Source organism: Mytilus trossulus, chromosome 1 (genome assembly GCF_036588685.1).
Source record: "Mytilus trossulus isolate FHL-02 chromosome 1, PNRI_Mtr1.1.1.hap1, whole genome shotgun sequence".
NCBI classification, from domain to species: domain Eukaryota; kingdom Metazoa; phylum Mollusca; class Bivalvia; order Mytilida; family Mytilidae; genus Mytilus; species Mytilus trossulus.
The window spans coordinates 97,887,494-97,901,273 of record NC_086373.1 but is presented as its reverse complement, the minus strand read 5'-3'; the positions used below and the strand labels follow the sequence as shown (position 1 = coordinate 97,901,273).

Below are 13,780 nucleotides of genomic sequence, written 5' to 3'. Positions count from 1 at the left end.
GATACCGAATTTTTGCAAGGAAACACAAGTTGTATTTGGAGCAAGGTGCGCGAAATCACGTTTTGTTTTCAACTTTGATTTTGCACTTTCTGTGCATTTAATCACACCAAAGTCATTTCAAAGTAAAAGATACATCGAATTCAAACTGTAAGCTCAGGTGCACCAATGCAATTTTCCACAATTTCAATGTAAATACTAATTGAAAAATAATTCTTGTATAAAAACTAAAAAAGTTATAACAATCTTTCTTGTAATCCTGGGGAAATCGTGGTATCCGTTTCACAACATAGCCTCAGAACAAGCCGAATACAATATCTTTTTCTCACGAACTCAGAATGAAATAAAAAGCAATTATAAAAGTTAAAGGTATTATTTTGATTAACTGTATCAGAACATAAACAATATATGAGGGTGGTAATGGGGGTTACCTTCATGAAGAATAATGGTAAAATTTCTTGCCAAATGACGTTAACGGTAATTTTTGGTGCATGACGATAAAATGTCCACTTTCTATTATATAATGGAACAATCAATTGATTACAACGAATCATTTTTCAAAAATAACGGTAACAATAATTATTTGAAACCTTTGACAAATCACGGTAAGGATATTTTGACGTCATGATAAAATTTTTAATCCATTTGACTCTAACAGGAGCCCAAAATATTACTGTTGAAGCCTGACAGGAAAGGGCATATGTACCCTCATATACATGTATAAGACATCATTCAAAAGAGAGGCGAAAGATACATTACATGTACCTGAGGGACATTCAAACTAGATCATGTACATGTATGATGTAGATCGAAAATAATCTGACATGGCTTAAAAAGAAATAGACAAATAATATTACACAAGCATACACAAGACATAACATAATAAACAAAAGACTTAGCAACACAAACCCCACCAAAAACCGGGGTGATCTCATGTGCTCTGGAAGGGTAAGCAGATCCTGCTCCACACGTTGCACCCATCGTGTTTAGCCATACTCACATACTTAATGCTTATGTGGGAATTCTGTCATAAATTGTGTTGAAAAAGCACATTACTTATTGTACAAAGAAACAATGTCTAATAATTTTCAGATATCACAGACATTTAGTTTTGGTGAACAAGTTTGGTCAGATACTTTTACATTTACTGCTGTTTGTTTTGTTGTTTAGATCTTGTGTGATTTCAATATGTTTACATTATTATTTGTCCCATTTTCGTTGAAACAGTTTAGGCATAGTGATTATTAGATTCTTCAGCCTTGTATATTCCAAAGTATTATGACATGACTTTATATTACAGATGTGCTATAGATGGAATCATCTTGCAGACATGAAACTAAGTTTGGAGAATGAAGACAAGATAATAAGTTGTCATTGTACAAGAGCATTCATCAAGTAAGTATCATTTTATGCAAACTTGAGTCTTGAATATGACTAGCAGTTTTTAAAAAAAAGACATTTTATAATGTTGGAAGTTCATATTTCATATAAATGGTATAGGAAATTTATTCTGTGTCTAAATAAAGTTTGTGGTTTTGATTTAAATATTAATTAATATGAACAAAAAAATGCCTTTTTTGTTGAGTGGATTCCAAATATGCAAATATTATCTTTGCAGATATGCTGACCAGTATTATAAGCAGATTAAATGTGGTAAAATTTATTGCCAGAAATGAACCTTTAGATTTGTTATATAGTTCCTTTTAAATTAAAAAGTTGTTGTCACTTTTACAATATTAATGACATAAATGTGAGAAGCAAATTTTGAATGAACTTGCATTATTTCAATCAAAATAGTCAAACATTTATAGTATAATATAATAATAATATAATAATAAATTCTGTATTTAAAGATGTTTTACACAGTTAGTTACAATTACTAATCTTCCCTGAGACCCTCATATACAATACAAGGAGGGGGGGAATAAAAAATAATAATAAGAGAACAATCATATATAGACATAATAGTTCAATGTGTACATGTAAAATTGAGAATGGAAATGGGGAATGTGTCAAAGAGACAACAACCCGACCAAATAAAAAACAACAGCAGAAGGTCACCAACAGGTCTTCAATGTAGCGAGAAATTCCCGCACCCAGAGGCGTCCTTCAGCTGGCCCCTAAACAAATATGTACTAATGTACCATGATTTAAAGATATAAAACAGTTACAGATTGCATGTAGTAAAAAGTCATAATATACAAAACATTAAAATCATACATTCTAAAAAAGGAGTACTAGTAATAGCTGCAATCAATTCAGACTGTATATAGGGTTTGTCTTAAAAGAATAAGTGTTTTGCACTTTAGGCATTTCATATGGTAGTCAGTTCCATAAAACTGATCCAGAATAAGCAAATGATTTTTTAAACAGTTCAGTTTTTGGCTTTTGAACTATCAAATTACCTTCAGAAACACCCCTTAAAGCACAAGGATTGTTAACAGATATTAACTGAAACTTTTGAAATAGGTACTGAGGTGCTTTTGTGAGCCAAAATTTGTTCCTGTGAAAAAAGTTCCAGTGGACCTAATTTCACAGGTAATATGTTCTGGGAGAACTTTTTACACAGACAATTTCTATATAATTTGTTCCATCTATATGAAATAAGTTCCACACTTTTAATACCTGGTGAAATAAGTTCTGGGTTGGTGAAATTTGTTCCTTACCTAGTGAAATAAGTTCCATGTTTGTGAGATTTGTTCCTTACCTGGTGAAATAAGTTCTGGATTTGTGAGATTTGTTCCTCACCTGGTGAAATAAGTTCCTGGTCTATGAAATATGTTCCACTGGTTAAACAAGTTATCTTATATACTGAGCACTTGTCATCAGTCAGTTTAAAGTCATTATAAAAAACATGTATTTAGTCTGTATTATATTGATAATGTAATAAATAAAAAGTGTAAACATCCAATTTGGATCATGTGGAGTTCAGCAAAAGTTAAATAACATATTCAATTAATAACACTAAAAATGACAATTATGAACCAGGAAAGAGTAGAATAAGAAATAATAATAAAAGTCATTCCCCAAAAAAAGGTAACATAGTTAAAGATGAACATTTGTACTTTCTAAAAAAGGACAAAGTGACTGATCACTTATTTTAAAAGACAAAGAAACAAAATACACACTGTTTAAAAACTGTGCAATGTCCATAGATAAGTACATGTATGATATCATAAGAACACCCATGACAGATCAACAGGAAACAAGGAGGTCGAATACCACATAAAGGATAAAACATAGATACAAATTATGATACATTATCATCGCTTTTATTTCTTATCTTCATCCTACAGTCATGCATTCAATTGCAAATGTACCCCATGCAAGCACAGTACTTATTTTTTGTGAAATAGGTTCGAGCAGAACATTTTCATTGATTTCTATTAAATACCTTTGTTCAAAACTAATATCACAGGAATTATTTCACCTTTTCTTTTAAATTTTAGTATTGGAACAAAACTCATGGTGCTGTATTTTTTGTTCCGGAACTTATTTCACACTTGTTTAAAAAATTAATTCCGGAACAAATTTTATAGTACTGGAACATATTTTCTGTGACATAAGTTCCGGTGGAACATATTTCATATGAAATTTGTTCCGACGGAACAAATGTCACGCCGGAACAAATATTTTGTTACACTTCTTTCTGCATACATTTAAATAGTAATACATATTTGTGGTATTTGATTCTGTTTTCTACTGTCATCCATCTTATATTACAGTGATAATGAATTATATAGACAAGGATTATATGGAAAATTTGATGACAGTGAGGATGAAATAGAAGAGGGAGAGGAGGAAAAAGAGGACGACCATGAGGAGTCGAGTGAAAATGAATCTCCCATTGAAGAGGAGGAGAAAGTATGTGAACAGGATGAGGAACTTATGAAAGCCATGGGATTTGCTTCATTTGGAGGAAGTTCAAAGATAGAGCAACCATCAATAAAGGTATTTATACAATGATATATACACGGTGAGCAGCCAAATTATAATCAACCTATTCAATTATTACAATAAAAATATCCATAATAAAAAATTCTGTTGTAACAAAATACTGTTGCCTTATTGAAATCATAAGATATTAGTGTTTTATATCTGCATGTTGATCCTTGTGTTATCCACAGTTTTTACTAAACCAGTGACTGGTGTCTCTTTTTTCTCACGGATAAATGATTCCGATTCAATCCTCGTCTTTTTAGCTCTGTAATACAGAAATATAATGCTTGTCTATATAGCTCTGTGATACAGAAATATTATTTGGTTTTATTTAGATACTGCAGATTTTAACTTTGCTCAAACTTCTATTGTATGAACATTTCATTGGTACTCTAAAGATATACTGTCACCAGTTATTACTAAAACTATAAATTTGAACCACAGCAGTTTTAACTGATTCTATCAATTTACAACAGAAAATCACAATTGTATATAAACTTTATTAAATTGGATGAATAACAGTTAGTAGAATCCCTAAATTTTGATATGAATGTACATATTTTTAATGACTTTCCTATTACCATTGTAGAAAAAGAAGAAGAATCATGGACATAAGAAGAAAAAACAGAGAAAAAGAAGAAATAAGGAGCAGAATGAAGATGATGGTGTTGTAGGAGATTTACATCCTTATAAGGAACTAGACTTTGACACTGCATGGGAGAGTTACTGGGCTCAATATGGAGAGTATCTAGTATGGGAGGGATGGGTTAACAAATATCCAGAACAAGTGGACTTTAATGAGTACAGAGGAATGCCATGTGTGTCTGAGATAGAAATAACAGCTGATGGAGAAATGGTCATAGAAAAATCTCCTGGTAGAATTGGGGAGGAAGATTCTGAACCCAAGGAGAGTTTTTCTGAAGAGGCAAATAAAGAGACAAGCACAGACAATGCTAAAGATAGTGAAATGTTAGGTCAAAATGAAGAAGAAAGAAAATTCGCTGAAACAAAGGAAACTGGAAATTTACAAAATATACCTGATTCAGCAGGCTATTCTGGATTTCAGACATCTTACAACCGTGCAATAGAATCAACTATGAACAATTTAAAAGAAACAGAGGATCATAGTGAAATATCTGACTTAGAATCTGCAGAAGCTAATAATTTAGCCAATCAAAATGTAGAAATGGTTCACATGATGCATTGTTATTCTTCAGGTCCAGGTCAGAGTTCACAAACAGAAAAATATGAAAATGAAGAAGATGAAAACAATGAAGAGGTAACAAATGCAGATGATGTTGAATGGCAAGATTTATGGAATGAACATTACACAGAGAATTACTGGTATTACTATAGTCAGTTTAAAGAGGAATTTCAAAAGTTAGAAGCAAAGAATAACACAGTGACTGAAAATCCTTTAATATCTGGTGATATGGATTTACATGCTGAATGTGATACCTCAGTACCATGTGATGTGGAGTCACATGATGTCTGTGGTACATCAGTGCAGGGTGGTGAAGAGTCACATGATAACTGTGATACGACATCAGCACTAGAATGCATATATATATGTCAGTCAAGTGAAAATATGACACATGCAAATATTTCTGATTCACATGGCTCAGTTGAAAAAAAAAGTACTGAAAATATTGATAATGACTCCAAAAATAGCATAAATGATGATCTTACTCATAGTAAGGATTCAAATAATGACATTTCATGTTCAGTTGACAAATGTGCTGATTCTATAGATGATGTTAATGTACAAAATGTAGGTTCATCTCATTCCATTGAAACAGAAAAACAAAGTGTCACTGACTGTGAACCATGTGATGGATCTGGTGGTGGTAAAAGGAAGCATGCTAAGAAGTCAAAAGCTAAAACATTCTCTTTAGGTTTGTTTAATAAACATTAGTACACAATGAGCTATTATAGAATCGTCATAATGTAGTATTTATTTTCATTTTCATTCAAACTTTTTATGTTGTTGTCCATAGTTAAAATAATAGTAATATAAACACTGAATTGTTAAAATAATGGTAATATTATCACTGGATTTAAAAAGCAAAATGAAAAATATTTTACACTGTTTAGAACATGAAGAAAGGTGCGAAAGTTATCTCAATATTCAGACAAGCAAGGGGAAATAAATCTTAATTATCAAATATACCTTCAATGATCTCCAACTTCATACTTTATTTGGCCTTTTTAACTTTTTTTGGATTCGAGCGTCACTGATGAGTCTTTTGCACGTCTGGCGTATATACTTAATTTAGTCCTGGTATCTATGATGAGTTTATTTATTAACAATTTCTTTCATGTTCTAATTGCAGTTGTTATTAGCTTTGAACTTTATCATAAGGTTTTGGCATCTTTTTGTATACATTCACATTCATGACATATTATAATTAGAGACAGAAGTTTATACTGAATTGTAATATATCATGTAAATTTCTAGGGTCATTGGTGAACAATTTAAGAACTAACCCTGATTCTGCAATGGGAAATATTAATGGCAGTGGTGATGGAGAAGACCCTCCTGATGACAAACCTATAGAACTGCCTCACAGGTAAGATGAATATACTGAGACATAAATCTCATCTTGCATACCTATTGTAGGTTTAAGATAAGATTTAAAAATGTCTGGCTAGCTTAAATTTCAAGGGGAACATTGATCCTGCATTCTTTTATAAGATTTCTTGTAACTCTTAAAACACATCTTTTTAGTGTATACATAGAATTTCTACTTGAGTGCAATTTAGGTTCATTTGTAAAACATTCGTTAAGCCTCGTTCACACCTTAACCAAAAGTTCGAACGGATGCCTAACGGATAACTTTTTTTCAATCCTTTCATGTCCGTTAGATATTTGTTCTAATCCATTAGACGTCTGTCCATATCCGTTGCATATCCGTTTAGCGTATGTTTTATCCGTCGACTTCCCTTCTGTCCAGTGGAAAATTTTGAGCATGTTCAAAACTTTAAAACGTCCAACGAATGAAATGTCTGTTGAACAGTACGGTACTCGTCCGTTTCATTTCCATTTTGTATAGGTTATGTGTCCATTCGTTGGAAGTCTGGCAGATAAATTCACCAATCGAGATCTAACGGATAAAATGAATGTTGAAGGAATGTGAAACGAACTTCTATCGGATGTATAATCGATAGAATGGATAATGAACAGATCTGAAACGGATAAATGCCAATTGAAAATTTCACGTCAAAAACGGCAATTAGATTTCTTAGGGTTTGTGAATTCTCATTATTCATAATAATAGATCTTAGAGTAAGGGCATGTCTTCACAATCAAACAGCTCTTATTCAGACAAGACACTGCCCTTTGGTGGAATTTTAAAGAACAAACCCAAATTAGTTACACAGAAAGATTTTGAATATTAATGCGATTAACATGTTTTATCATTGTCGCCTTTAAATTTTCTGTATCTTGTTTATCCGTTTTATTCGGTATGCTTACGTTAGGTGTCTGTTTTAGGGGGTTGTCGATTGTTGGATGTACTTTCGACATACGTTCTATCTGATACGTTTCTGTTTCTCGTACATTGAATATCAGGTGTGTGTCTGTTATGCATTTGTTACGTGTCCGATTTATTTGGTCAATACATCAAGGAATCCTAATGGATAACAATTTTGTCAACAGACAACTTTTATTTTCATTTGTTAGGCGTCCGTTTGTGCTATCCAGTAAGGTGTGACCGAGGCTTTAGGTACAAGGTTACAATTGCACTTTCTCCTATGATTTGAACTTGTGTATTTAAAGTCATTATCAATTTTGAAGCAATTTCTCATGAAAATATATGCCTGGATAACTATGCATATAAATGTAAGTACATGTATTAGATTCTTTTTACAACAAGTGAATATAATTTCAGTCACGAGGTAGATGACGAGACTGAAGGCTACAAGGAAAGACTAAAACATCTGGGATTTTCACTGAATGAAGATGATACAAAGTATGTACATTAAGAATAAGGGTGACATAATTACTTATTATTTGAGTTACAAGAATATTCTGTTATTCTGAGAACTGTTACTGCATTGAATTTAATTCAAATAAATAACTCATTGCACCAATTAAATGCAGATTATTCAAAATTGAAAATTTATTTGTCTGCAAGTCTAGCAATGTAAAAGAAATACACTAATGCAAATTTCAGTTCTGTAAAGATTCAATCCTTTTGCTTTTTGGTTTGTAGAATATTTTTATTGTTTAAGAATATTTAATAAATTTTATACAATGTTGTATTCATAATGTATATTATTTGTAGTGTAAGATAAAATCAAACCTTTCACAACAACTCAAAATGTATATGAAAACTAGTTAATTTTTATTTTTATTTCAGATTTATACATGTACCATCATATCTATATATTTAATGATAAGTTAAGTTGTCTTATCTAATACTGTGGATTCATTTATTTTTTCGTGGATACAAATTTTCATGGTTTGGGGAAAATTTAAATATTCATGGATATCTAATTTCGTGGTTTTGTCAAAGTCTGTATACATTCCGCAAGAAACGTTGTAATTCATTGTACATTTAAATTCATGGTTTCCCTGTTCCAATGAAAACCATGAAATTTGGTATCCAACTAATATCAATGAATCCACAGTAATAAGTTATGCTGTCATTTTGTAGGCTATCTAAAAAGATGAAAATTAAAGATGGAAAAGTTAAATACAAACATCGTAATGCCAAGAAATCTACAGAATATGTCAATTTAGGAAAGAAAAATTCCCATGTAAGGTTTGATAGTGAGGGTAGTCTTCTGCAGTCTAAGACAAGTAAAGTTCTGGGTAAAGCTAAAAACTTTATGGACTTAACAAATACAGAACCAGATTTGCAAGATCAGCATGACCCTAATCTTCAACTTCAATTCCCAGATAACTTTAAAATACTTAATAATTTGGAGGATAGTGACTCAAATGATTCATCTGTTTCTGATAATGAAGTTAAAACAAAAGAAAAAAATGTTGTTGATTCAAAAGGAGATAATGTACCATGTGATAAATCAGATGATACACAGATTCAGTCACATGGAGACCAATCAAGTAGTAGCCATCTACATAAGATAATGACAGATGTACCTATTGTTAAGTCTGAAAACCAAGACAATAACAGTTTTACAGAGACTGCAAATACATTATCCTTGTACAATAACGATGAAGTGAATGAGGAGCTTAATTTGTATGGGTTTTTAGATGATAATATGGATGATGTTCTTAATGATACATTTGAGGAGCCAGGTGATGTAGAAAATGTTCAACAGAAGAAAGGAAGGAAGAAAAGAAGGAGAAGAAAACAAATGCCAGTTCCAGAAGAAATAGAAAATGATAAAGAATTAAGGAAATACTGGGCTCAGAGATACAGGTTGTTTTCTAAGTTTGATGAAGGAATAAAGATGGACAGAGGTAAGCAATGTAGAGGACTGATTTTTATAGGAATAAATGTATAAACTTGACTTGACATAAAATTATTGAAAGGGTCTAACTAAGTTCACGGCAATGGAAAGATTCAGGTATCAGGTTTTGATAGGTGTAGAACTTGTTAACTTAACTTTATCTTTGCATCATGAAAAAATAAATAAAAACAAAATAAAAACAAAGACTTTTCACCAACAATAAAATGTTGAGGGCTCTTAATTTTCGAAAATCATAATTTTCACAGACAAGCAACTTTTGTACACCATACACTATTTACCTACTTTTCATCATATACATTGTACCAGAAAAAACTCCACAAATATAACATATGTAGCATAATATTTATTCATTTGACTGAATAAATTACATCAAATGGGGATTCAAAATAATTAGTTGCTATATAACGTTATTTGTTTGAATTTACAGAGGGCTGGTTTTCTGTGACTCCTGAGAAGATAGCAGAACATATTGCAGACAGATGTCGCTCTGATATTATAGTAGATGCTTTTTGTGGTGTTGGTGGAAATGCTATACAGTTTGCTTTTACCTGTAATCATGGTAAGAAAAACAACAAATAATCAGTATTGCAGGGTGTTATACTAGATAATCACAAAAATTAACTAAGAAAGAAAAGATGAGGAAGTTCTATTGATAAAAGATGTTTTCTGTAACAGTATGCAGCTTTGTATATGGAAAACACAAATAATTATACCAACCAAAACAAGATTAACTGTTTTGGTAATCTAATCCAATCTTCCCCATGTAAATGGAAAGGTTCTTAAAGTTTACCTCCCAAAAAACTGTTTGATATGCAATAGAACAATGTAGAACATTATTAAAAACAAGTTTGTTTTTTTAAAACCTAACAAGTCTTTAACTATTCAACATACCAACATAGCCCATGAGATGCATTTACTTTATGACTTAATTGTAATTTTTGTCAATTTTTATATTTTTAGTAATTGCAATAGATATAGACCCAGTAAAGATAGAGATAGCCAGACATAATGCTGCTGTGTACGGAGTGGAGAACCACATAGAATTTATACAGGGAGACTTCCTGAAGGTTGGACCTACATTATCAGCTGATGTAGTGTTCCTCAGTCCACCATGGGGTGGGCCAGACTACCTTACTGCTGAAGTGTTTGATCTGGAGACCATGATAGAAATTGATGGATATCCTTTTTTGATGTACAAAAATCAGTGGAAAAAATCAACCAAAAAACAATTATTATTGAACATAAATGTATTTGCCATTTTCTATAATTGTGTATCAGTACTATTTAGGACAAGTGTGAGTTTGATGCAAGAAATTTCTATTTTTCCCCATTCATACAGAATCAAACAGTCAAACTGAATTTCAGATCATGCTGACACAAAAAGTAACACAGTGCTGAAGTAAATAGCTCTGATACAAACTGTAATTTAGGTCCTACTTTTCCACAGTTTACATAAATTACAAAGATCCGCATTTACATTCAATGGTTAAACTTATTGTTTTTGCAAAACATAAATACATGTACCTTTATTTACAGCAGCAAAATATTCTTTACAAATCAACCTATATAGATATAAGAAGATGCGGTATGAGTGTGAATGAGACAACCTTCCATCAGAGTCATAATTTGTAAAAGTTAACCGTTATAGGTCAAAGTACGGTCTTAAAAATGGAGCCTTGGCTCACAACGAACATCAAGCTATAAAGGGTCCCCAAATTGAATTGTGTAAAACCTTTCAAACAGGAAAACAACTGTCTAATCTTGAATAAAATGAGAAGCACTTTTAAACCATGTAAATGACAACCACTGAACTTCAGGTTCTTGACTTAGGACAGGTGCAAACAAATGCAGTGGAGTTTAAAGTTTAAATTATTACCAACCTTCACCCTTACCTGAAACAATAGTGTAATATCACAACATAGAAAGACACACTATAAAATATCAATTAAAATGGCTTACCTTAATTGAAAGACATATTAACACAAGTGAACATACACTAAACAAATAAATTTGATCTATATAATATTACCTTGAAACCTTCCATTAAGCCAGGTTCTTGGATGATTTGAATTCTGTCTAGGACTGTGTCAAACTGTTTATATTATGTAAAAATATTAGTTGTTTACTGAAATTTATCCTTAACTTATAAACCTTAAAGATATTTGATGTTGCGCAGAAGATTTCAAAAAATATTGTGTACTTTGTTCCAAGAAACACAGACATTGAACAGGTATGAAGTATTAAAAGATTTAAATTTTATATCCAATAATTATAATCAATAAGTCACAATTCAAAATTATGTGTATCAGACAATAAAAGGTACCGTACTGAAGAATTATCAGTCATGGCAAGTTAGACTGTTTCATGTTATTTTGATATTTTTATAGATGGATAGTGTCAAGAGGAATATTTTTATTAAATTTTTTCCTGGTTTTTGTTGTGCCTGAGATTAACAGCAAAAGTAGGCGAGCAACTGGGTTTGGTGGAACCCTTACAAATTTTTATTTTATTGCATCATAATAGATATATTCTTTACACATATTTATTTCTTTCTTCCAAATTTGAGTACCGGTAGGGAGGTAAATATTTTGATTTGATTTTGTACTGTTTCTGACATAAACAGAATGTCCAAAGTTCACAATGAACATTTCTTTAAATTTCAAAAAGTGATTATAAGGGGGGATAGGTTGTCAATAATGTGTAAGAGAATCATAGAAAACTAATGCTTTTGGCTGTATTCTGTTTTTATTTTGGCCTTATTCTGGCTTTTTTCTGTACTTTTAGTTAACAGTAATAGCTGGACCTGGAGGAAGGGTAGAAATAGAACAAAACATCCTGAATAAAAAGTTAAAAACAATTTGTGCGTACTATGGTGAACTGATACTCGATGGAGAGGAATATGATGCCGAGGAACCAGGTGATGACATAAAAAAAACTGATTATCAAAATTTAAAAGAGATTTCCAAAGATGTAGAGCCATGCGTTGAGCAACATCTTGGAGAAACAAATGACTCAAATAAAGTTCTCAACAAAGTGAGACAAAGTGATCAGAAGGATATTGATAATATAGAAGACAGTAACACTGAGAATTTCAGTCCTGTGCAAATTGAACAACCTGATGATATTGAGCAGAAAGATTAATCTGGGAATAATATTCTTGAAAAAAAGAAGAAAAGAAAAACAGCAAATCAATTTAAATTGATTGCATCTCTTTTAGCATTGAACATCGTCTGTCACATATTGAACCATATTTTTTTTTATGTTGCTGTTTACCTATTTTGTATACCAAATTATTAATGAAAATTTTTACAGAAAAAAGTATTTAGCAAAAATTTTATGATTGTTTGTACATTTATAAAGAAATAAATGTAAAGGATTTAAGGGAATTTGTTTTCTTTATTTTTTTTAAGCTTGTTAGGTTTGTCTTGTAGGTCATTTAGATGTATTGTTAATTTTTGCATTGGAATGCATAATAAGCCATTGTCTTTAAAAGAGGGGCTAAAGATACCAGAGGGACAGTCAAACTCATAGACTGAAAATAAACTGACAATGCCATGGCTAAAAAAGAAAAACACAAAAACACAAATTATAGTACACAAGAAACAACATTAAAAACTAAAGACTTGGCAACACAAACCCCACTAAAAGCTGGGGGTGATCTCAGGTGCTATGGAACGGTCCTGCTCCACATGTGGCATCCTTTATTACAAAACCGGTAAATAGTCTAATTCGGTAGGTCACATACGAAAGGATGATTTCAACTTCACCATCTTCCTTGTGAACAGCAACCCTATTTCAAAGAAATCACGATAGGAGTTACAGGCCTGGAAATATCAAATCAATCGGGAGATATGTATTCTGTATGCAGGTTCTGCAGGTATGTCACTCCATAGAAATGAAAAGTTCACAATTGGGAAGCTGAAATCATCTCTTTGGTCATAAAGACTTGTTTTCAACCAACCCTCATTGTCAATTTCTATGTGTAGTGTAATCCCCATGGGTGACATGGGAATATTAATATTCTACAACAGCATTAAAACTATTGCCAAGTGGACTGTCAGTTTGGTTGTGCTGGTTTTATAAGTTCACAGCCACTTTGTCAGAGTTGTGTTGCTAGAACTTATTGCTTGTATCAAGAGTGCCATCCTCGATGAATCTATGTCTGGCAGGGTTCATCTAATCCCTATCTCAAAAATTTACAATGTTCAATAAAACAGTGAATTTTATTGTCTCTCATGCCATGGAAATCCCAGTATGCAAGACAAAGGGATTACAACACAGTGGCATTAACTTTTTGTATAGAGCTTTTTATCAGAAGCTAGAAGTCTAGAAGATATGGATGGTTGATACCTTGAATGCAGGTGCAATTATGTTATGAAGTTTCCATCAGTCATGTCCATTA

At 31.8% G+C, this 13,780-nt stretch overlaps 1 protein-coding gene across 2 annotated transcripts; it reads left to right on the top strand.

Annotated features, from left to right (window-relative positions):
* On the top strand, positions 1-12,719 carry LOC134692543 (trimethylguanosine synthase-like). 2 transcript variants are annotated; one of them, XM_063553010.1, is made up of 11 exons: positions 1-45; positions 1,298-1,392; positions 3,723-3,948; positions 4,526-5,831; positions 6,395-6,506; positions 7,827-7,907; positions 8,595-9,367; positions 9,806-9,937; positions 10,339-10,557; positions 11,532-11,608; positions 12,163-12,719. In XM_063553010.1, the coding sequence occupies exons 2-11, from the start codon at positions 1,298-1,300 to the stop codon at positions 12,517-12,519; spliced, it is 3,378 nt and encodes a 1,125-aa protein (XP_063409080.1). In that variant the 5' UTR covers positions 1-45; the 3' UTR covers positions 12,520-12,719. The 2 variants fall into 2 exon arrangements, with proteins under 2 accessions (XP_063409080.1, XP_063409073.1); XM_063553003.1 differs by having other exon boundaries at positions 12-147; positions 12,163-12,718.
* The last annotated feature ends 1,061 nt before the right edge of the window (positions 12,720-13,780 follow it).